Genomic DNA, 26,151 nt, shown 5'->3' with positions numbered 1-26,151 from the left:
ATTCCCACCCCCCAACCATTCTAGTTTAAAGTCTCCCCAGTAGCTTTCGCAAATCTCCCCACCAGGATATTGGTCCCCCTAGGATTCAAGTGCAACCTGTCCTTTTTGTACAGTCACACCTGCCCTAAAAGAGGTCCCAATGATCCAGAAACTTGAATCCCTGCCCCCGCTCCAATCCCTCAGCCACATATTTATACTCCACCTCATTCCATTTCTACTCTCACTGTCGCGTGACACAGGCAGTAATCCCAAGATTATTACCTTTGCAGTCCTTCTTCTCAACTCCCTTCCTAACTCCCTATATTCTCCTTTCAGGACCTCTTCCCTTTGGTTTGAATGCCTTGAGGTTTTCCTTAATCCTGCTCACCATGGCCTTCTCATGGCCCTTTCTGGTTCTCCTAATTTCATTCATAAGCTCCTTCCTACTACCCTTCGTACCTTCTAGATCTCTATCACTACCTAGTTTTTTTGAACCTTTCGTAAGCTTTTTCTTTCTTCTTGACTAGATTTTCAACAGCCTTTGTACACCATTTAGGGTTCCTGTACCCTACCATCCTTTCCCTGTCACATTGGAATGTACCTCTGCAGAACGCCATGCAAATATCCCCTGAACATTTGCCACATTTCTGCCGTACATTTCCCTGAGAACATCTGCTCCCAACTTATGCTTCCAAGTTCCTGCCTGATAGCTTCATATTTCCCTTTACTCCAATTAAACGCTTTCCCAACTTATCTGTTTCTATCTCTCTCCAATGCTATGGTAAAGGAGATAGAACTGAGACTCAGTACTCAATCCCTCCATGACTTCCTCCTTTTCGGCAGCCGTGACACCGTCTCTGATCAGCAGTGCCATGCCCCCACCTCTCTTGCCTCCTTTCCTGACCTTTCTGAAACATCTATAGCCTGGCACTCGAAGTAACTATTCCTGCCCATGAACCGTCCAAGTCTCTGTAATGGCCATGACATCTAGCTCCAAATACTGATCCACGCTCTAAGCACTATATGAGGTCATTCTTACCCTCAGCCATTAGGCTTTATGAGTCAACCTATAGCTAGGGAAATGATGAAACCCTCCTGTTAGACTGTTTGTGGTAACTTATTTTTTTTTTAATTCTTTCCACTTCTCTTCTATTATTTATATCTGTGCACTTATAGTGCAACTGTGACAATGTAATTTCCTTTGGGATCAATAAAGTAGCTATTTTTCTATCTATCTACCTATCAAACCTGCTCACAATACTCCAAGTGAGGCCTCACCAGTGCTTTATAAAGTCTCAACATTACATCCTTGCTTTTATATTCTAGTCATTTTGAAATGAATGCTGACATTGCATTTGCCTTCCTCCCCACAGACTTAACCTGCAAATTAACCTTCAGGGAATCCTCCACAAGGACTCCCAAGTCCCCTTGTACCGCAGTTTTTTTTTGTATTTTCTCTTCATTTAGAAAATAATGAACCCTTTCATTTCTTCAATCAAAGTGCATGACCATACATTTCTGACTCTGCTTTCCATCTGCCATTTCTTTGACCATTCTTCTAATCAGTTTAAGTCCTTCTGTAGCCTCTCTACTTCCTCAAAACTACCTGCCCCTCCACCTATCTTCATAGCATCTGCAAACTTGGCAACAAAGCCATCAATTCCATCATCCAAATCATTGACATATAATGTAAAAAGAATCAGTCCCAACACAGACCCCTGTGGAACACCACTAGTCACCAGCAGCCACCCAGAAAAGGCTCCCTTTATTCCCACAATTTGTCTCCAGCCAATCAGACACTGCTTTATCCATGCTACCATTATTCCTCTAATACCATGGGCTCGTTGCTTGTTAAGCAGCCTCATGTGTGGTACTTTGCTGAAGGCCTTCTGAAAGTCCAAGTACAAAACTTCAAGCAATTCTCCTTTGCCTATCCTGCTTGTCATTTCTTCAAAGAATTCCAACAAATATGTCAGGCAAGATTTTCCCTTGAGGAACCCATGCTGACTATGGTCTATTTTATCATAAGAACATAAGAAATAGCAGACGTAGGCCATCTGGCCTGTCAAGCCTGCTCCACAATTCAATAAGATCATGGCTGATCTGGCCAAGGACTCATCTCCACCTACCTACCTTTTCCCCATAACCTTTAATTCCCCTGCAATGCAAAAATCTACCCAAACTTGTCTTCAATATATTCACTGAGGTAGCATCCACTGGTTCATTGAGCAGAGAATTCCACAGATTCACCGCGCTCTGGGAAAAGCAGTTCCTTCTCATGTCCATCCTAAATCACTCCCCCAAATCTTGAGGCTACATCCCTCAGTTCTAGTCTCACCTATCAGTGCAAATAACTTTCCTGCCTCTATCTTATCTATGCTTTCCATAATTTTATATCTTTCTATAAGACCTCCTCTCATTCTTCTGAATTCCAGTGAGTACAGTCCCAGGTGACTCAATCTCTCCTCATACTCTAACCCCCTCATTTCTGGAATTAACCTGGTGAACATCCTCTGCACCAACTCCAGCCAGTATATCCTTCTTCAAGTATGGAGATCAGAACTGCACGCAGTGCTCCAGGTGCAGCCTCACCAGTACCCCTGTACAGTTGCAGCATAACCTCCCTGCTCCCATCCCATTTGCCTTCTTGATAACCAGCCGCACCTGCAAACCAACCATTTGTGATTCATGCACAAGCACTCCCAAGTCCCTCTGCACAGCAGCCTGCTGCAATTTTTTACCATTTAAATAATGATCTGCTCTTTCACTTTTCTTCCAAAGTGGATGACCTCACATTTACCAACATTGTATTCCATCTTTCACACCCTTGCCTACTCACTTAACCTATCTATATCCCTCTGCAGACTCTCCGTACCTTCTGGACAATTTGCTTTTCCATTCAATTTAGTATCACCAGCAAACTTAGATACACTACACTCGGTCCCCTCTTTCAGATCATTAATGTATATCATGAACAGTTGCAGGCCCAGCACTGACTCCTGTGGCACACCACTCACCACTGCTCTGATTGCCAACCAGAGTAATCCATGTATTCCAATTCTCTACTTTCTATTAGTTAACCAATCCTCTACCCATGATAATAAATCACCCTCAACTCTATGTATCCTTATCTTATCGATAAGTCTTTTATGTGGCACCTTATCAAACACCTTCTGGAAATCCAAGTAAGTAACATCCATCTGTTCCCCTCTATCCACTGTGCTCATTATATCCTCAACGAACTCCAGTAAATTTGCCTCCAAGTACCCTGAGATCTCATCCTTAATAATCGACTCCAACATCTTTCCAACTAATGAGGTCAGACAATTTGGCCTGTAGATACCTTTCTTCTGCCTCTCTCCCTTCCTGGAGAGTGGAATGATATTTGACAATTGTCCGGTCTTCTGGAACCATTCCAGAATCAAGTGGTACCTGAAAGACAATTACTAATGCCTTCATGATCTCTTCAGCCTCCTGTTTCAGAACTCTGGGGCAATATTCCATTTGGTCCAGATGATTTATCTACTTTCAGACCTTTCAGTTTCCCAAGAACCTTCTATCTATTTATGGTAACTTCATACACTTCATACACCCGATGCCAGTATGATGCCATACTGCTAGTGTCGTCACAGTGAACACTGATGCAAAATACTTATTCAGTTCATCCGCCACTTCCTTGTCTCCCCATTACTACCTCTCCCACATCATTTTCCAGTGGTCTGATATCCACTGTGACCTCTCTTTTACACTTTTTGTATCTGAAGAAACTTTTGGTATCCTCTTTAATATTATTGTAGTGTTGTACTATAGCATGGTACTACTGCCACAAAGTTAACGCATCTCACGATATATGTCAGTGATATTCAACCTGATTCTGATACTGATTCTGACAAGCCCCTTCACCAGAGGTGCTACCCTTCCCTGGACACCTCATACACCCCATACAATCATACTAAATCACATTTCCATGGTATTGTTCCAAGTGTACTAAAACTAAATTAAAATCTACCAAAGTGTAATATTTTGAAGATTTCCTAAGAAATAATTTTAAATAGGAGATTTTTTTTTGATATTGCATTAAGGGAAGGGCTTATCACATTCATAACAACAGGATCTGGATGAAAGTTCATTAATATATTAAAGGCACATGTGTTTTTACCCCTCAAGGATAAACTATTTAAAGTTTGTTAGCATGTGTGGTTATTTAATAAACACCTCAGCACACTAAGTCTTTTGAACTCTACATGGGAACAGATGGGGAAAAAAAGAGAGCATTAGAAGGGCTTTGGAGAGAGAGGATTTCAACAAGGTCAGTGAAGTCTTTAAAGACTAAACTCCAGAAAAAGAAAACTAGACAGGCTAAACAAATTGAAAATACCAAAACCACTTGAAGACCATATTTTTGTCAAGTTTCTGAAGGAACTGACTATTTGCAAGTGTAAGATTTATTTTAGGACGTGCATGTTGGGTCACTTGAAGCTTTTCTGAATGAAGCAGCCCAACAGGCATTAATTAGGACTATCAACAACAGGGTCTATCATTACCTTTCTCTCATTATCCTGAAGAACAGCAGTTTTTAATTAAATCTTCTTCTTTTCTACCCCCTCAGGATCAAGAACTTCCACTCCAGTTTATAAGGTCAATGTTGGCACTGCAGTATGGGCAGGAGCTATCTGATGGAGCAGGTAGGGGTTACTTAACATAAAAGCACACAACTAAAAAAAATAGTTGTATTGGTTTAATTTCATAATACAACTGCCATTTGGGATCAGATGCTGACTGAAGGGGAATGGTTAATATAAGTCTAAGTTCTCCTTCTGAGTTGCACAACACCATGTTCACAGAACCTCATTTTAAAACATAAAATGTTGGTGTTGGTCCACAAAGAGATTATAATCTCATCTGGACCATGAGGTGAGATTAAAAAGTGAAAGGAGGAATTGTCAAGGAAGGGAATGATCAGATGCAGATATTTGTTTCAGCACATCTTTGAAACGTTCCCTCTGCTTCACCTCGTATCACTCTCCATGACAGAGTTTGAAATAAAATGTCTATTTCAGCACTCTGCTGCTGCATATGCAAATGAATGTAGTTTCCCCAACATAACTGGTTGAATGGAATTAGGGACTCGGTATTGGGGTAGGATATTGATATTGGTATATTACTCCTTTTCTTAAAATGGAAGAGTTTCAGAGATAGCATTAGTGAACTTTTTGAGATATATGGTATAAGTAGCTTAGGTCTCAAACAGGAGGCTTGGTTGGTGCTATCTGGTACATAAGAACATAAGAAATAGGAGCAGGAGTCAGCCATCTGGCCCATCGAGCCTGCTCTGCCATTCAATAAGATCGTGGCTGATCTGGCCAACAATGTCTCAAGGAAAAAAAACATTATTTTAAAGATTGAAAAATTTTGGTGATAATAAAAAAACCCTACTTTTTCTGCTTAGTATCTATAGCTCTCTGCAGGCTCTCCGTATCCTCTGCACACTGGCATATGATTCGTAAATGGACATTGAACCCATGAATACTACCTCACTTTTTAAAAATATATTATTTCTGTTTTTTCACTATTTTTATTCTATTTTCATCTCCACCAACCTGCCTTTTCCCCATAACCCTTAATTCCCCTACTATGCAAAAGTCTATCTAACCCTGTCTTAAATATATTTACTGAAGTAGCCTCCTCTGCTTCATTGGGCAGAGAATTCCACAGATTCACCACTCTCTGGGAAAAGCAGTTCCTCCTCACCTCCGTCCTAAATCGACTTCCTCAAATCTTGTGGCTATATCCCCTAGTTCTAGTCTCACCTACCACTGGAAAAAAATTTCCTGCCTCTATCTTATCTATCCCTTTCATAATTTTATATCTTTCTATATGATCTCCTCTCATTCTTCTGAACTCCAACGAGTACAGTCCCAGGTGACTCAATCTCTGTTAATTTCTAACCCCCTCATCTCTGGAATCAACTTGGTTAACCTCCTCTGTACCGCCTCCAAAGCCAGTATATCCTTCCTCAAGTAATGAGACCAGAATTACACACAGTACTTCTGGTGTGGCCTCACCCATATACTGTACACTTCAATCCAATCCCTCTAGCAATGAAGCCAACATTCCATTTGCCTTCTTGATAGCCTGCTGCACCTGCAAACCAACCTTTTGTGATTCATGCACAAGCACTCCAAAGTCCCTCTGCATGGCAGCATGCTACAATTTTTTTTTACCGTTTGAATAAAAATCATCCCTTTCATTTTTCTTTCCAAAGTGGATAACCTTGCATTTACTAACATTGTACTCCGTCTGCCAAACCCTTGCCCACTCACTTAACCTATCTATATCTCTCTTTCTTTCTTTTCAAATTTTTTTATGGTTATTATATTATTCAAAAATAACACAAGTACATCGAAGTATGCAACACTTACAATGTCTCAAGGAAAAAAAACATTATTTTAAAGATTGAAAAATTTTGGTGATAATAAAAAAACCCTACTTTTTCTGCTTAGTATCTATATCTCTCTGCAGGCTCTCCGTATCTTCTGCACACTGGCATATGATTCGTAAATGGACATTGAACCCATGAATACTACCTCACTTTTTAAAAATATATTATTTTTGTTTTTTCACTATTTTTCTTCTATTCAATATAGATATACTTACTGTAATTGATTTACTTATTTGTTTTTCATTTTTTCTTTCTATATTATCATGTATTGCATTAATTTGCTATTGGTAAGTTAACAAATTTCACGACACATGTCGGTGATAATAAACCTGATTCTAATTCTGATCCTGACCCTCTGAAATGATAACATCAAGGTATCTAAAACTGCTGACCCTCTCCACCTCTGATCCCCCAGAGGGGACTGGCTTATGGACCTCCTCTTTAAGCCAATAAACAGGTCCCAGGCCTTGCAACATGCTGGAGGAATCAGCAGGCTGCGCAACATCTATGGAAAAGTGTATTCAGCTGATGTTTTGGGTTGAGAATTGGAGCTAATGTACTCCTCTGGAGAGATTTAGCTATCAGATAGAAAGCAAAAAAGAGAAAGTAAACTGACCCTTCTCGATTGGCAGGCAGCAATGAACAAGGTGATGAATTCTGTACCCAAGAGAGCTATGGCTCAGCCATTGAATTCTGAGATCAATAGAGAAGAACAAAGAGTCTGGGGAATATTCAGAAAATGATACTGAGTGGATCATCAGCTATAATTGAGCTGAACGGTGGAAAAGACTCAGGGGCAAATTGTCTTCTCCTTCTTCTAATACTTATGCCCTGATCAAGGGTCTCAGCCTGAAGTGTCAATTGGTTATCCATTTCAATAGATGCTGCCTGACTTACTGAGTGCGTATGTTGGTCTGGATTTCCAGCATTTGCAGGATCTCTTGTGTTCATTCATTTCCATAGATGCTGCCTGACTTACTGAGTACCTCTAGCATTTTGCATGTGTTGCTCTGGATTTCCAGCATCTGATCCTCCAGCATTTTGTGTGTATTGCTTATGTTTCTATGATTTTTTTCTGTAAAAAGCTCCACATGAATTCATATTTCCCTTTGGCTTTGCAAAATGCTGAAGAATATACAAATGCCAAAAATACCACAAAGAATTTCAAGCAATTACTTTTGGACCATGTGTACCCTGCCTGGGACTGGTGAGGAAAAACTCAAGCGCGCTCTGAACTTGCGATAAATTTCGTGAAAGATATACGTTGTTGTCCATGGGAGCGGTTGATTCTGACACACCTAATAAACGAAAGGTTCGGTGTTGATTAGGATGAGAGCCTATATTTTCATCTAATCGCAGTATACAATGTGGAAGGAGGGGCTTTCGGGAGATTGACTGCAGTTCGTCACATGGCTTATCTGCATTCGGCTTGTACCAAGTACACGAACAACGTGTAAGTACTGTGAAGTCAGAATGTATGTGTGAGTTCGTTGTGTTGTAATGTTGCAGTAAATTGTGTTAAGTTTCTAAATTGAGTTGTTTCCTTCTTGTTTCTGTGTCAGAAGAGTCACGATATGTTGCTAAATGTGGCAGAGGAAGATCAGGTGCTGTAACATAGTATCGCCGCTTTGACCTTAACTTTCAGGAAGTGTGTGTGCTCCTTGTGTGCGAGTACTTTCAGCGTCTTGGCTCGCTTTCACTATTAATTGCAGACTTTGCACTTAAATAAATCAACGAATAGTAATCCGACAACATTTAAGTGCGGGAAACCGCGATGAGTGCGGAGTAGAACCGCATTCGAGAGGTCAGTAGACAGAGTTAGTTTAATGCCGCTGTTCTTGATTGAATGTCACTTTTCTGATTTTCAAACCAGGACGCGTGCATGAACGTGTAAAGCTGCACGACTCATTCCGTAAAATATAAATTGGGCATATTACAGCGGATAGCTTGGGAAGTTTCTGTAGTTAAAATACGGCGCTCTCTGCGACATACACAGAAAGGGGGTGGGGTGGGGGTTGGGAAATAGTTTGTTTTAGCATTTCCGTTCAAATTAAGCCATGCGCAATCCAATTGTGATAGTTTGCAGAGCCAAGAATGTGGGTGAGCACTCTTCTTTTGGGATTAGCACCCATTAATATGATGAGTTCTGGGTGTAGGGGAGAAGGAGTGGAAGGGATTGTTGCATTGTAGATGGGCATAACTAAACAATGTTGTAGACTTTTTTTCAGTTTACAGATGTTTGATTTATAAAAATGTCACCGTAATGTCACTTGATAGAGGTATAGAAGTTTATGAGGGGTATAGATAGGGTAAATGCAGACTTTTTTTCCACTGAGGTTGAAGGGACAACTTGAGGTCATGGGTCAAGGGTGAAAGGTGAAAAGTTTAAGGGGGAACATGAGGGGGAACTTCTTCCCTCAGAGGGTCGTCAAAGTGTGGAATGAGCTGCATGCAAGCTTGATTTCAACATCTAAGAGAAGTTTGGATGGGTATGCATGGATGGCAGGGGTATAGAGGGATATAGTCTTGGTGCAGGTCAATGGGAGTAGGCAGTTTAAATGGTTTGGCATGGACTAGACAGGCCAAAGGACCTGTTCCAGTGCTGCACTTTTCTAAGATTTTTCACAGTATGTAACTTTGGCTTGCAAAGTCGTTCATTTTCACAAGTAACGTCCCACTTCCCATGTATGGGAATATATTGATGCATTTAGTCCCACCTTTGCAAGGTGCACTGTTTTCCCAGTACACGTGCTTTTCACAAATGGAGGAACTGCTACCAAGTACTTGTAATGTACATGGTAATGCACCTGACAGAATATACCTGAGCATCACCTGAGACATCCAAGAATAATGGAATCCTATAGGTGTACATTCTTCCTGTTATTAAATAGGTCTCGGATGAAAAGTTGCTGCAAAATCTTAAAGGAGTTTGATTCATTGGTTAAATATTTTGGTTGAGTGAGAATTCACAGCTGACATTTATCAGGATAATAGAATGGGAAAGAGAATAAAATGCATAAATTTACAGAGTGGTTTTGGAATCATTATTTTTAATTAACATTACCTAGATTTGGAAACATGGGTGCAATTAGATCAAGTTAGCAATAAATGGAGATTAGGGAATATCTGACATGTTCAAGGGGCAGAGTTATTACTGATGTAAATCATACAGATAATTGTAAAATGATATGCATTAAAAAGAAGAACATGAATAGATTTAATAAACTGAAAAGAATTTAATGAAGTTGGTGGTTCCTTCTTATTCTTCACTTAATAGAATTGAAAGAAACTTGCCTCCTGGGAGAGAATCCGTTGTCATACTCCTTCCTGTTTCCACACCATTGCCCTGTGTTTTAAACATTTTTATTCCCACATTTCTGGGATCTATCTGCACTTTGTATTTCCAAGTTTTCTGATGAGATGTACTCAATTAGGTGAAGGAGCTTTAATTTATTTATTGAGGTACAATATGGAATAGGCCCTTCTGGCCCTTTGAATCACACTACCCGGCAGTCCCCTGATTTTAATCTGAGCCTAATCATGGGACAATTTACAATGTCCAATTAACCTCTCAACCTGTATGTCTTTGGAATGTGGAGGGCAGCACCTGGAGGGTTACGAGGAGAGCGTACAAACTCCTTGCAGGCATGGCTAGAATTGAAGCCTGTACTGTAGAGTGTTGTGCTACTGCTTTGCTCCATTTCATGATCGCCCACATCATACGACACAGCGTATAATGAACATCTAAACCAGAGTAGTTAATTGGATGTAGGCAAACTAAAGGAACGGAGACTGATTTGGTAGATAAGAGTACAACGTGGAAAAGTGTGAGGTAATCCACCAGTAGAAGAAAATAAAAGTAGAATATACTTTTTAAAATGATAGATAATTGTGGTGTTGATGCTTAAAGGAACCATGGTGGCCATACATATAGTTAACATGAAGGTGTGTAAGGTAAATGGTACGTTGGTGTTTGCAGGTTGAATTAAGTGCAAATGTAAAGATGTTTTGCCATATTTATAAAGGGTTTTAGTGAAATTACTCTTATTGTACACAATTTTGCTCTCCTGACCTAAATAAAGGTGTGTATCATATGACATTGACGATCATGGTCTTTCCATGACTGTGATTGCTGTTAGAAACTTCCTCTACAGAAGTGGTTTGCCATTGCTGCCTTCTAGGTAGTGTCTTTACAAGACGGGTGACCCCAGCCATTGTCAATACTCCTCAAAGATCACCTGGCATCAGTGGTCACATAACCAGGACTTGTGATATGCACCAGCTATTCATATGACTATCCACCCCCTGCTCCTATGGCTTCACATGACCCTGATCAGGGGGCTAAGCAGATGCTACACCTTGCCCAAGGGTGATTTGCAGGCTAGTGGAGGGAAGGAACACCTTACACCTCCTTTGGTAGAGACAGATCTTCTCCCCTCCGCCCAACTTTCTTGTTAGGCCTGTCATTATAAGACAATGAGTAGGTCAAATCAGTATTCTGAAGAGTTTAATAGAGTGAGAGGTGGCTTCATCAAATTGTACGAAGTTTTCAGGGAGTTTGAAATGATAGAGACAAGAATAATGTTTCTCCTGCCTGAGAACTGTAGAGGTAGGTGACCACAGTCTCAAAATGACTAGCATGTATAAAGAAACTGGAGCAGTCAAAGAAAATCAACCTAGAGGGAAAGCATGCGAGCTCCACATAGACAGCACCTGAGGATGGAATCAAGCTCACATCATTGGAGCTGTGAGGCAATCATTCTGTTATTTATTCATTGAGATACCGCACAATTTGAATGCTAACCTAATCACAGGAAATTTACAATGAGCAACTAAGCTCTCAACAGTCTTTGGAGTGTGGGAGGAAACCGGAGCACCCGGAGGAAACCCACGCGGTCATGGGGAGAACATACAAACTCCTTACAGGCAGTGGCGGGAATTGAACCCCAATCACCTGTACTGTAAAATGTTGTGCTAACCACTACGCTACCTTGTTGCCCTAGTTAATTAGACGGCAGCACTTTTTGTTGAGCAGGTTCAGCAGAACCCAGAAAAGAGACAGAGATTACAGTGCCCTAAAACCTGAAAGAATTCTTCACTCTCTCGTTCTATACAAGTGCAAGTAATTGGTAGCCATCCCGAAGAGTAAATGCACTGTTTAAATTATAACACCATCCAGTTTACCAGGTAATTAAAATTGCACAAATCATGCAAGATGCCAGTTCCACAATGGTATTTGGCTTCTGTTTTCAAACAGCACGTGATTCAAAATCTGGCTCAGTATAACAAAACTGCATTTTTTGTTCCTGGAATTTAGGAAATCCTTGCATGGTAGTATGTACCACCTAATCCTATTTACCCTGAAAATTAGTGTTAAATATATCAGGCGTTTTACATTCCTGATGAGGATTGTACTCCCCAAAAGGCAATGGATTAAAGAATTCCAGTTTATCAATTTAGTGATGAAGGAACAGTAGAGTGTATGACAGAGGTGGAAGTGTCTGACACGATCAGTACATGTGGATTAAATCAGCAATGTTAGTTATGTGACTGTATTAGTAAGAAATTTCAGTTATTTTCACAGCAACATTTATAAGCTCCAGCAGTAATCATGCTTCTATTCTTCTTGGTGATAGGATATGTTATTTTATTTATTTATTGAGGTACAGTGTGGTCTGAATCCTTCCAGCCCTTCAAGCCACGCTGTCCAGCAAACCTCGATTTCATCCTAGCCTAATCATGGGACAATTTACAATGACCAATTAACCTACCAACGGGTATGTCTTTGGACTGTGGTAGGAAACACACGCAGTCACTGGGGGAACGTATAGGTGCCTTATGGGCAGTGTTAGGAATTGAACCTGGGTCGTGTGTACTGTAAGGTGTTGCACTAAGCACTACGTTGCTATGCTGCTGTAGAAGCTGTAATAATGAACAGAATAACTTGCAGGTACAGCAAGCTAATAGGACATCACAGGGTAAGCTAGCGATTATTCCAGTAATATTCATGTTAACACAGTAGCTTTCACTGCTGTAGTTCAAACAAAGCTCTGTAAACCTTATGAAGTACTTTTAAAGTTTGGAGATTTATAAAGTAGGAAAGGTGACTGCTAATTTGTGCACAGATCTCTACAAAATGCAGTATGATAATGACCAGATAATCTGCTTTTCCATTACGGATTAAGAGATCAATACTGGAGCTGCAGGTAAGCCTGTGCTTTTGTTAAAATAGTACAGATCCTTTGCATTTGTCTGTTCAGAGAAACGACAGCATAGCTGAAATGGTCACCCAGAAAATTGTACCTTTTTGTTTTCTTTGGTAATTCCTGGGATCTGGGTATCACTAGCAAGGTTGGCTTTTCTTGCCCATGTTGTGTTTCAAATAATTCTGTTAATTTCTGCTGAAAATATATTGGGAATTTTTCCCCACATTTGAAAGGCTTTCTGGAATGGTGGAATTCTATAACATACTGTATCAGAATCAGGTTTAATATCACCAGCATATGGCATGAAAATTGTTAACTTTGCAGCAGCAGTACAATGTAATACATAATAATGGAGAAAAAATATTGAATTATAATAATATATTAAAAAGTTAAATATGAGTAGTGCAAAAAATAAAAAAATTGTAAGCTGGTTCTCATGGGTGCAATGTCCATTTAGAAATCAGATAGCAGAGGGGAAGAAGCTGTTCCTGACTCGTTGAGTGTCTTTATGCTAAACTTCCACCCGAAGAAAATGTGCAAATATTTTGGAAAGAAAGTGGGACTTAAGAAAAGAGGGAGTTTACGTCGTGCATTGGCTGCTGAAGAGAGAGATGGGTAGTTAACCTTTCAATGTGAAAATAGCATTGTTGACATTGAACAACCTTGGATTGTTGGGATGTTGCAAGTCCAACGCACTTGAAATAAAATCGTCTCAGAGTTCTCAGCTTACAGCTGTTACTCCTCGTAAAGATTCTGATAAATGCCCTTGTGCAAAGCTTCGCTGTTTTTGCTTATGAGTAGTGGAGCAAGATGAACAATGTTATTGTTGGCTCTATTTTTGCAGCAATTCACAGGTTAATGCCTGACAATGAGTGAATTGCTGGGTAATGCTGAAACTTTGAAAGAAATTCTAAAGAATGTAATTTGGGGCTAGTAAATGATCTCAAAACATGAGATTTTGCAGATGCTGGAAATCTTGGCAACACACACAAAGCGCTAGCAGAACACAACAAGTCAGGCAGCTTCTATGGAGAGAAACTCAAAGTCAATGTTTCAGGCTGAGGCCCTTCCTGATGAGTTCTGTATACTGCCGTTACTGATGTTCAATGAAGGGGAAGTTAGGAATGTTAAATTCTCTAACAATGTTTTGAACTTTATTTATATTTCTTCTAACCAGTTAATTGGCAAATAATTTTTTAACATTTAAAGTAGAGGGATTTTAAATTCACAATTTGGAATCAGGTTTAATATCACCAGCATAAATTGTGAAATTTGTTAACTTTGCAGCAGTGGCAGTACAATAGAGGGGAAAAAAGTGAATTAGAATAAATATATTAAAACTTTAAAGCTGAGATGTTTTTCTGTGGCCCATTTGTATCCCTTCATTTGTACCACTAAAACAAAGGATCTGATCTTTGTACCTTGTGGTTTACTTGACCATGCTTTGTGCATATTGGTTGTCACATTTCCTTCACGTCATCAAGTGAAGAATATCGTCTTCTGTTGGCTGAAAGAAATCTAGGACAGTTTGTAAATTGAAAAGAATGTGTCAGATTTGAACACCTTGTAACTTGAATCATGGGTTTCTTGATCAATGTGGTAAATTAGTTATACTAAGAGTTAACTTGTACGTTGAGTTTCATAGTAAATCTCTGGTGATTTTAAAAAATGAACAGTTTCCGCTACAGACTTCCAAGTCAATTCAAGTTTATTGTTATTTAACTATATACAAGTATTGAATGTATAATAACCATATAATATAAATAGAAATGAGACAATGTTTTTCTGAACCAGGGTATAAAACACAGTAGGAAATATAATACACAATAGCTTATGCAGGTGAGGATAAAATCTACAGATGAATTATGCATAATATCAAACTAAAGTGCATAAATTAAATATGGTGAGGTTTGGAACAGATTAACCGGTGACACTTTGAATGCGATGCAGCAGGGAGTTCAGAAGCCTAATGGCCTGAAGGAAGAAACTGTTTCTCATCCTGACCGTTCTTGTTTTTACGCATCGTAGTCTCCTGCCTGATGGTAGAAAATCAAAGAGGGTGCTGGATGGGTGGGATCCTTAATAATACTAAGGGCCCTGCATACGCTGCGCTCCTGATGCATGTCTCCAGTGGATGGATGGTAGGGAGACCTCCTCTCAGCTGTCCCTTTCTGGATTCAACTATTGTGTTTCACTTGGAGATGGTTAAAATGGTTTATTTTTGGTTTATGGCTATGGCTAACAGGAAGATTTCAAAAAGCATTTTTGCAGATGGTACTAGATCTTGGTCCAGGTTAATTAGTGGTATAATTTTTCTATTTGATATTATCTTGCTTGCGGTATATATAATTGATTTGACTGAGAACTTCATGTAATGACTGAGGGAAACTTTGCTTATATTGGTGATGATAGAATTCTCTCACTGGCAAAACTTGTTTCCTGGTGCAATGGTATTAATAATTAAGGAATGTTATTAATAATTTTGTTAACAATACTTCAGTCTTTTCAACTTCAGACTACGTGGAAAAAGAAAAAGGCAGAGGAGAAACCAAGGGAATAACTTCTGTGTCCTGTATTTCTCATATTTTCTTTGCTAACTTATGGATCATTTGACATATGTATATGCTGCATATTTGTATTGTTGAGAATTTTTTTACATTATGCAACAATATATTAAAAATACAGGATTAGAACAGACAAGTAGAGTAAGACTTGCACAAGTGAATTCAACTCCCAGCAGTGATTATATTCAGTTCCAAATAAAAATGTGCTAATGGGTCCATTGGACCTCTAAAGCATAGAGAATGACTGTCTTATAGAGTAACTTTTGGCGGTGAACTCATAGCTTTGAAACTGTGAGGTTTAAGAAGAGAGATCTGCTGAAGCTATTACCACCTCTTGAACAAACCATCTGCTTCATGAGGAAATTTAATTTTGAATTGACTAAAGCAGGGGTCGGCAACCTTTTTGCTTCTGTGGGCCGGATCGCGAATTAATGAGCGGACGGTGGGCCGGATAAATGCCATAAAAAACTTGAAATATGGGAATTATCTATTTAAATACATCTAGTATATAATACATTTTGCCTCAAATTAATGAATAACGCATGCTAGAAAATCATTTGTGCTTAAGGTTGCCTACCCCTGGACTAAAGCAAAGAAGCTGGTGTCTCCACAAGACTTGTTGGTGTTACTAAGCCACAAAGCCAGTCCTATGCCAGCATTTGTTCTGCAAAATATAATTATAAATGGAACTATAATGTGGTCTGTAGATGAGAGTTGCCTGCTAAAAGTATGTTTTTCACTGCCCATTGCACTGACGTTTAGGGCAGCAATGAAATTCTTCCGTTTCTGGTGGTGTTCAGGGCTTCCTTCCTTGTGTCAGTAGCTTCCTCTCAGTTTCAGTACTGGCAGTGATGCAAGTCCCAGGTGGAGACTCGGGAATACCATGGCATTCAGATGTAGAAGGATTCTTCATTGCTGTTTCCATAACAAATTTGTTTTTACCAGTCGGTTAGCCCTGAGCTAAACCCCCAAACCTGGAGGACTGGTGGACCACTCTTAGTCTGTCTTCTGCCCTTTAACCTGTTTGACATGGGTGACTCTAGTAAGAGCCAGAGCACAAAGCCCTGACCCCAGCCAGCGTAGCTCTCTGGGTCGTTGAGGCACGCAAGCCTCTAAACCCTACGGCGAGCTTGTAGTCCTCTTGGAGGGTTAAAAATACAAATGGTGGCTAAATTGTTGGTGATCCAAGGCATCTGGAGCACACAGGCAGGAGCAGGAAGAACTCCGCAGATCAAACATGTATATGGGGTGAAATATACAACTGAAATTTCCAGTTGAGACCCTTTGTCGGAACAGGAAAGAGACGGTTGGATCAAAATTTGGCAGGGGATTGGTGAAAACTGAGGGGATGGACAGGTAGGTGAGGGGGAGGATGGGCAAGTGGGAGAGAGAGAAGGTAGGGGAGAAAGGTCAGGTAGGAGGGAGGTGAAGGGGAGGATAGACAGGTGGGGAGAGAGGAGGTGAGGGGAGGATGTGAGGGGGAGGATGGTCAGGTGGGGGAGGGAGTTCTCCATGTTACCTACATAAATACACCTTACTCTAGTCATCTGGGGCATAATATTATTATTACTGCTTTATATCGTGTACTGCAGGCAGTGGAGTATGCGGATGGCAGAGTGAAGATACATCTCTATCAAAGGAGGTGTAAGGTGCTCCTTCCCTCTGCTAACCTGCAGGTCACCTTTGGTCAATGTGTAGCACCTGTTTAGCCCCCCAGGCAGGGTTATGTGAAACCATGGGAGCAGCTGGTGCATATCACAAGTCCTGGTTATGTGACCACTGATGCCAGGCAGACAATCTCTGAAGAGTATTGATAATGGCTGGGGTCACCTGTCTTGTATAGACACTGCCCAGAAGAAGACAATGGCAAACCACTTATGTAGAAACATTTTCCAAAATCAATTGTGGTCAATGGACCATGATAACCCACATCATATGACATGGCACATGATAATGATTAATCCTAAATTCTAGCCAGTTATAGTAATGGTAAAATGGTCAGTTACTTTTTTGTGAAACTTAAGACAACTTTTCAAGCTTGTTGTTATACAACTTTTCAAGTTTGTTGTAGCTGGCAATGTGGCCTGTTCCTGCACAGTGTGAGCTGTTAAACATATGTACAGAGGGAAGTCATTATAAATCAGCGTAAATTTCCACTTCTATATTAACCCTCAAATGTTAAGCTTTGTGAATGAAATGCAGCTTTAAATTTTCTTGGTGTACTAAGTCATTTCTACTACCAAAAAATGAATCCTATATTCTTGAATACACTTCCTTTTCCACCTCAAAATTTCTTTCTTTGCAATTTTCATTCAGTGTTTTGATAAATAAAGACAAATCTAGGCTCAAGGAGTTCTTCAGATGCTGGAAATCCAGAACTGTTAGTCTCCCCTCTTGTTGTGGAAACAGTGATACCTGTCTGTCCCTCATTAATGAGAGAGAGCCTTTGGCATGTCAAAGTGCTGGGTTATCAGCTGGAGATTTTGATGGACTCCAGATCATTGTCACTTGGGGCTTTACTATTGCTCGCATGGTGGGCGGTATGGGGGGGTGCTGATACTTTCTGCTGGAACAAGTGGGGAGGGGGAGGGTTGATGCTTTGCTGCTGCTTTGCATGGGAGGGGAGAAGTGGGTCTTTGGCATTCTAACATTTTTCTGTCATTCATTCCTTGGGTTTTTTTTTTCTGTTTCATGGATGTCTGTGGAGAGTACGAATTTCAGGTTGTATACTGTAGACCGTCTCTGATATGAAATGGAGCCATTGAACCAACACACACAAAATGCTGAAGGTACACGGCAGGTCAGGTAGCATCTATGGAAATGAAAAAAACAGTCGACATTTCTGGCAGAGACCCTTCTTCATGACTCAGGACTAGACTGACCCAATAAAGCCAGGAGTACTTAGTCAGGCCAACAGCTGCTCTCCCTTTTAGGTACTGTATGATTATGAAGACATGTAGTCCTCTTTTATTGTCATCTAGTAATGCATGCATTAAGAAATGATACAGTATTTCCTCCAGTGTGATATCACAAAACACAGGACAAACCAAGACTGAAAAAAACTGGCAAAACCACATAATCATAACATATAGTTACAACAGTGCAACGATACCATAACTTGATGAAGAAGTCCATGAGCACAGTAAAGTTCAAAGTTTCTCAAATGTCCCACATCTCACGCAGATGGGAGAAGGAAGAAAAACTCTCCCTGCCATGCCGACCACAATCCGACTCTGAGTCATCCGAAAACTTCGAGCTCTGATCAGCTTTCCAACACCAAGTACTGAGCGCCATCTCTGTCCGAACGATTCGACCTCCTTCTCCATCGCCAAAAGCAGGCAAGGCCGGGGATTTTGAGGCCTACCCTCCAAAAGATTCACGACCACACAGTAACGACAGCAGCGAACAGGCATTTCAGAAATTTCTCCAGATGTTCCTCTGTGCTTTCACGTCCATTCTCCATCAAATCAGAATTGTCCACGGCCCCTATTTAACGGATACGATATCATTTTCACCGCAGAGCTGTCGGTGTGCTGTCTTGAAGAAGAACCAGTGTGCTGTTCAATTGCCCTTACCAATATATAGATCCTCATATAATGATAAGAAAGGAGATAATCTGTTCATGATTACACTACTATTTGTGGGGGCTTGCTGTCTGTGAATTGATTTTTGTACAGAGTTGTTACAACAACAATTACAATGCACTTCATTGCCACAGGTGTCTAGGATTTTCTGAAAGATGTTTGAATATTGAGGGACAGAAACAAACCATACTTTTCATTGACCAAGCCTTCGTTAATCAAACGTGTTTTTTTTAATGTATCAAATCTTCGTGTGGTAATATTTCTGCTTGGCATCTTGTGATGCTAAGATACATCCTAGGATGCGTTGGGACACATCATTAGTGATGTAAACTTGGGTTATCAGGTGTTTTAGGTCTTTTGACATCAGACCCTGTCACCCAGGTGACACAGCCAGGGTTGATCAGGACCCAGTTTGTGTCCCAGCAGCATTGGTCCAGGGGTCACACCTCTTGATCCATAGCCATCTGGAGGCTCGCTCAGCAGCCTCTGTGACGATCCTGATGGCTCTTCTCTTTGCAGCCCCCAAAATACAAAGAAGAGAATAGATTCCACGTGGCAAGCGTCCCAACAAAACTTCTACACCACCTCTATAGGTTCACATCATGCCCTGCCCATTAGAAAGCGATGCAAGCCAATAACTGGAAGGTCAAAATTCTCTGTTTTCCATAAATCTGTCAATATTCTAAAAGTTTTAAAATTTCAGTTGCTGTATTTTCTTCGTTCTCCTCTGTACCTCTTATTTATTTCATTTCACTCTGTAAAATTATAAAAAGAAGAGGTAAAACTTAATGCATTGTTACTAGTGGGAGCTCTTCCATGTGATTGGCTGTCAGTCCTACTTGATTTTTGTACCTGAGATTCTTAAAGTTGACTATAGGATTAAATTACCTTCAGGCAAAGGTAAAATCTGCACCAGAGAAATAACTGGGTCTTTTTCCTTTGCATCAAGCACTATAGTTGTTGCCGACCACAAGAAGTAGGGGAATGGGATGCAAGTGCTACACAAACAAATGTATTACCATAGTTAGTCCAACTGCTAATATCACAGCATCATTTCACAATATTAAATTTCCAAATAAATCTTTTCTATTTTCTCACAGAACAGTAAATCAGTCCAAAAAGGAACTGCAAACTAAAAGAAAATCTGCAGATACTGGAAATCCGAGGAACAAACACAAAGTGCTGGAGCATTTCAGTATAGTCCTGAGGGTTTCGGCCTGAAATATCAACTGTACTTTTTTTTCATAGATGCTACCTGACCTGCTGAGTTCCTCCAGCATTTTGTGTGTGTTGCTACAAACTAAAATGTGTTTTTCCAGTACTGTACAAAGCTAATTCTTCAAAGCAGAATCTTCTACTTTTAGACCAACACAATTCCAAGAGTTGCTGGCAAACAATCTTAATTTCCAGATTGTGCACTGTGCCACAACCAAAATAATGACTCTAAAATACCTCTTCTACCTTCCACAAGACTGATAACTTCTGTAAGTGTCTGACTGTCATAAATATGAAGTTTTATAGTAAAAGTTAAATTTTGAGTTAACTTCTTTCTCTTAGATTTAGTAGAATTCTTTGGGAATTAGACGTACTTCTAGTGAATCCAGAGATGTAGTGAACGGTTTGTACACTCAATTCTTCACCTCTCACAGTGGTACAAGTTAGTATTCTCATTTTGTTCTAAAGGCAAGTAGTTGGACAAAGCAAGTATAAAGATCTTAATCAATACCAGGTGTTTGTGTCTCACTAACAGACTCAGTCATTATAAACAGAAGTAACACACACAAAATGCTAGAGGAACTCAGCAGTCCAGGCAGCATCTGTGGAAAAGAGTAAACAGTCGACGGTTCGGGTCGAAACCCTTCAGCAGGAAGGTCTAACCCAAAACGTCGACTGTACACCTTTCCACAGATGCTGCCTGGCCTGCTGAGTTCCTCCAGCATTTTGTGTGTGTTACTTGGATTTCCAGCATCTGCAGATTTTCACTTGTTCATTATAAATGAACACATTCTAATTATGATAGTACAACATAATAAACTATAATTTTTAAACAACACACACACACAAAATGCTGCAGGAACTCAGCAGGTCAGGCAGCCTCTATGGAAATGAATAAACATGTGAGGTTTCACGCCTAGGCCTTTCATCATGACTGGAAAGAGGGAAGACACCAGAATGCAAAGGAGAGGGGAAGGGGGATGGCCAGAAGGTGATAAACAGCCAGGTGGATAGGAAAGATAAAGGGCTGGAGAGGAGGGATTCTGATAGGAGAGGAGAGTGGACCATAGGAGAAAGAGAGGAGGAGGGTCACCAAGAAGAGGTGATAGGCAAATGAGATGAGGTAAGAGGCCAGAGTGGGAAATAGATGAAGAGGGGAAGGAGAGGAAGTTTTTTTTACCAGAAAGAGAAATAATTTTAATTGGCGTGAAGCATACTTAATTATGATTTGTAAAGATGACAACAACTTTTCTACTGGAGCTAGTCAAGAGGAAATGGAGGGAATCTATTCGGTTTATGTTCATTCAGTATTTTCCCTGCAAGTGCATTCAAAGCATTTGTTTGTAATCGTTTTCAAAAATGAATTACATGCTGCTTGGACTTAAATAGATGTTAACAAAACTAACGTTGAAGTTCTTCGAACATATGACGCCAGTTGGCTCCTCTCTGGCAGCAGTACTATGCGGGAAATAAATGTGTTTATTTTTCTGCATCCATATATCAAAACCTTGTTTAAAATCCACTTTGCATGAAAGATCATACTTTTCATTTCTCAATTCATATCTGTAATGTTGATATTGGGATGAGGGACAGCTCTGCAGGGAAATAAACAATCTCCGTCCATCATTAAGGACCCCCATTGCCCTGGTCACGCCTCGTTTACGTTGCTACCATCAGGAGCCTGAAGACACACACTCAATGATTCAGGAATGGCTTCTTCCCCTCCCATCTGATTTCTGAATGGACGTTGAACCCATGAATCCTACCTCAGTACTTTTTTATTTCTATTTTTGCACTACCTATTTAGTTTTACTATTTTATATATATACACACACTTACTGTAATTCACAGTTTTTCTTTCTCTATTATTATGTGTTGCGTTGTACTGCTGCTGCAAAGTTAACAAATTTCACAATGTATGCTGGTAATATTTAGATAAGTTAAGATAAAACTTTATTCATCCTGAAGGAAATTATGATTGTAAGGTTGCTCAGTCAGAAATATATACTTTTAAATACAAAATGTAAGTATTGAGGTACAAAAATGGATACAAAATGTGCAATATAAAGTCTGTCCAGATACCATATCCGATGCGGACTTTGGTGACCATGGTTTTCCATATAGATCTATCCTTCGTTTTTTGGATGACTTCCATTTCCTCGATGTGTAGCCACCTGGCTATGCTTTTGATGTACATAAGCCGAAGTGTTCCTCTAGGTTTGCTCCCCTCAATCTTTCCAGAGAGTATGAGTTTTTCTAGTTCATCTTTCCGCATGATGTGTCCTAGGAATCTGAGTTGTCTTTCTCTTATTGTTGGTATGAGTGATCGAACTGCTTGGGCTCTTCCGAGAACTTCTTCATTTGATGTGTGTGTGGTCCATGATATTTTTAACATTCTCCCGTAGAACCATAATTCAGCTGCTTCTAGTCTCTTTTCCATTGCTGGGGAAATGGTCCAGCATTCACTTCCATAAGTCAGGATAGAATAAATGTAGCACTGCAGTATTCTGTTTTTAGTGTATGTGCTCATCTTTCTGTCTGCTAATATGGTCTTCATTTTTTGGAAAGCTTCTTTCGCCATTGCTATTCTGTATTTGATATCTGTGTCGCACCTGCCATCACTTGTTATTAGGCTGCCAAGATATTTGAATTTGTTGACTTGTTTGATGTTTGTATTTCCAATCTTGATCACAATATAAAATAAGAGTGCAAAATACAAATGTGCAATGAAACCATATAATTGTATGCTTAAGGAGGAGTCGCAGAGTCTTATAGCCACGGGGGGAAAGGATCTCCTGTGACGTTCAGTGGTGAACCTCGGAGGAATCAGTCTGTTACTAAAGGTGCTCCTCTGTTTGTCCTGTATGTCATGGAGGGGTGAGAGGGATCCTTCATAACGCTCCGTAGCCTCTGCAGCAGCCTCCTCTCAGACACAACTACTTGGGAATCCAGTTCCACCCCCAGAACAGAACGAGCCTCCCTGACGAGCTTATCGATCTTCTTGGCATCAGCTGCTGTCACCCTGCTGCCCCAGCAGACTACAGCGTAGAATAGAATGCTGTCCACCACTGAGTCGTAAAACATCTGCGGCTTAGTACTGCAGATGTTGAAGGACCAGAGCCTCCTCAGGAAGTACAGTTGGCTCTGTTACTTCTTGTACTGAGCCCCTGTATTTTTAGTCCAGTCCAGTTTATTGTCCAGGTGAGTTCCCAGGTGTTTGTAGTGCTGGACAACTTCCACACCCATTCCGTTGATGGATTAAACTTGATTCTCAATTTAAACTGACCAGAATGCAAGCAAGGAAATTGCTAAATATTACAATACACAAACACCAGAGACATACGTAATAAACTCACACTGTAATGTTTTATATGTTCAAGGATTTTCAAAGCAAATGAGAATACATAAAGTTAATTGTTAAATTATCTCTTCAGCTCTTTATCTCTTCCGCCAATCAACATCTCAGCTCTTTGCTTCACCCCCTCTCCCAGTTTCACCTATCACTTACCACCTTGTACGACCTTCTCCCCTCCTCCCCTCCTCCCCTCCTCCCACCCTCTTAATCTGACTTCTCCTCTTTCTTTCCAGTCCTGTTGAAAGGTCTCGGCCCAAAACATCGACAGTTTATTATTTTTCAAAGGTGCTGCCAGACCTGCTGAGTTCCTCCAGCATTTTGTGTGTATTGCTCTGGATTTCCAGCATCTGCAGATTTTCTCATGTTTTTAATTATTAAGTTGTTTTTTCCCTCTTATACCAGAATATTTTATTTTAGGACAAAACTACATTGCTAAGTGCTTATTCTTCTTTGCTTTTGGAAACAAAAAGGAAAATTTTCTGTATGTTCTGTCAAACCGGAAAGATTGCAGACCAAAGGAATGTATGTCATAGACTGTGAACATGTTCCACAGAAAGTATGAACTTTGCTTTGTCTATTGTGTGCATATGTTCTGTTCAAATCTGCTTATGCCTAATTGCTAAATAGCTTTCAGTTGTTTCAAGGACCCATGGAAGATTAAAATCAATTTGTTATGGCTATTTGTTGAAGATTTCCAATTCTATTAGCCATGGGTCCAAAAATGGAGTTCTTTGTTTTCTAATAACCGTCTTGCCTTAGCCAAGAGAGTAAAGCCCTGCATTAAAAAAAAGTTTTGTGTTTTCCTGCATTTTCAAGTTTAGAAAGCAAGTAGTTGAAGTAGAGCCATCAGGATTCCCCAGAGAATTGCTCGATAACAAGCCTAACATTCACTGGGGGCAAAGTATTAAAAAGCATCCGAAAAGAGTGTAGATGAAAAGCCTAATTAAGTGTTGGAGAAAGATCAGAAGTTGAAAATTTGCTGACTTAGTGGAAAGAGGCTTTCAGATGAACAGACATGCAAGAGAAAAGCTATCACAGTTTATCACAGGAGTTGCTCTGGGATGGGACTGCAATTTGGAGTTCTGGCTGCAATCACAATTGCCTAAATTTGCAGATAGCGTTAAGGCTAAAGCTTCTTGTCGGCTATGGCACCATATTCATAGCACTTAAAAGCTCAAATTCATTCAGGACAAGTTAAGAATAAATTTATTTCAATAAATATGAGCGGAACAAGTGCCTCACCTGCCCCCACACCTCCTCCCTCACTACTATTCAAGGCCCCAAACAGTCTTTCCAGGTGAGACGACACTTCACCTGTTGAGGTCATCTACTGTAGCCAGTGCTCCTAGATCTGGCCTCCTGTATATCGGTGAGACCTGACGTAGATTGGGAGACCATTTCGCCGAGCACCTGCACTCCGTCAGCCACAATAAGTGGATCGCCCAGTAGCCATCCATTTCAATTCTGCTTCCCATTTCCCATTCTAACAGGTCAGTCCATAGCCACCTCTACTGCCAGGATGAGGCCACACTCAGGTGGATAGTCCTCAACCCTGATGGCATGAACATCGATGTCTCAAACTTCCAGTAATGGCCCGCCCACTTCACCAGTCCCCATTCCTGTTTCCTTCCCTCTCCATATCTCCTTACCTGCCCAGCGCCTCCATCTGGTGCTCCTCCCCTTTCCCTTTCTTCCATGGCCTTCTGTCCTGTCCTGTCAGATTCCACCTTCTCCAGGCCTTAATCTCTTTCACCAATCAACGTCCCAGCTCTTTACTTCACCCCTCCCCGTCTCCCAGTTTCACCTTTCACCTATCACCTTCTACCTCTTCCACCATCCCCGCCTCCCACCTTACTCTGATTTCTCCCCTTCCTTTCCAGTCCTGAAGTAGGATCTCGGCCTGCAACGTCAACTGGCCTTATTTCAATAAATTTTCACTTTAAGAGCGAGCACAGATATATCTGTTCTGCTTGGCAGTTTGTTGTACAAGACCTTGATGCTTTCAGAGGGAAAATCATCATCATTAAGTGCCACACTTAGGGTTGCCAACTTTCTCACTCCCAAATAAGGGACAAAAGTAGCAGTCAAATACAGGACACTTGTGTTTACCCCGAGAAGGACTACCATGACCATGAACCTTGCACGGGTACCTGTGTGCGCATGCGTGATGTGCGCTTGCGTGTACGTAACGATTTTTTTCCTCTACAAATTGGTTTTGGCTTAACCTTGCAAACACGAGGAAATCTGCAGATGCTGGAAATTCAAGCAACCGACATCGAAGTTGGTGGTGCCTGGCCTGCTGCATTCACCAGCAACTTTGATGTGTGTTGTTTGGCTTAACCTTACGATTCTGATACACTGTACATACATTATTTCTACTTTATATAGCCTGTGTATTTATCATATCATTCCTGCTTTTACTATATGTTAGTGGTATTTTTAGGTTTTATGTGTTATTGCTATGATTTGGTAGGTTATTTTTTGGGTCTGGGAACGCTCAAAAAATTTTTCCCATATAAATTAGTGGTAATTGCTTTTGCGCTTTACGCCATTTCGGCATGAAAGGTTTCATAGGAACACTCTACCTTAGCGGGGGAAATACGGGACAAGGGCAGTCCCATATGGGACAAACCAATTTACCCCAATATACGGGATGTCCCAGCTAATATGGGACATTTGGCAACCCTAGCCACGTTGTATGATGTGGTCGATCATGGTCTTTAATATCTCTTCTGAACAAGGGATCGTTGCCTGTCGGGAAGAACCTCCCCCCCCCCACACCCTCTCACGCTGTTGGTCTATCAAT

General features: G+C 40.5%; 1 protein-coding gene across 3 annotated transcripts in view; it reads left to right on the top strand.

Annotated features, from left to right (window-relative positions):
• The first annotated feature begins 4,615 nt into the window (after nucleotides 1-4,615).
• The window catches only part of steap3 (STEAP family member 3, metalloreductase), a 47,200-nt gene continuing 25,664 nt past the window's right edge, over nucleotides 4,616-26,151 (top strand). Inside the window, exon 1 of one of the 3 annotated variants that reach the window (XM_063052460.1) lies at nucleotides 4,616-4,664. In XM_063052460.1, the coding sequence (XP_062908530.1) occupies nucleotides 4,638-4,664 (27 nt within the window). In that variant the 5' untranslated portion in view covers nucleotides 4,616-4,637. Of the gene's footprint in view, nucleotides 4,665-7,763; nucleotides 7,897-26,151 lie in introns of those variants that run through there. The other 2 variants (XM_063052461.1, XM_063052463.1) reach the window with 2 other exon arrangements.

Source organism: Mobula hypostoma, chromosome 6 (genome assembly GCF_963921235.1).
Source record: "Mobula hypostoma chromosome 6, sMobHyp1.1, whole genome shotgun sequence".
Lineage (NCBI taxonomy): Eukaryota > Metazoa > Chordata > Chondrichthyes > Myliobatiformes > Myliobatidae > Mobula > Mobula hypostoma.
Note: the sequence above shows the minus strand (reverse complement) of the source record. Positions and strands in the feature narration are given on the sequence as shown.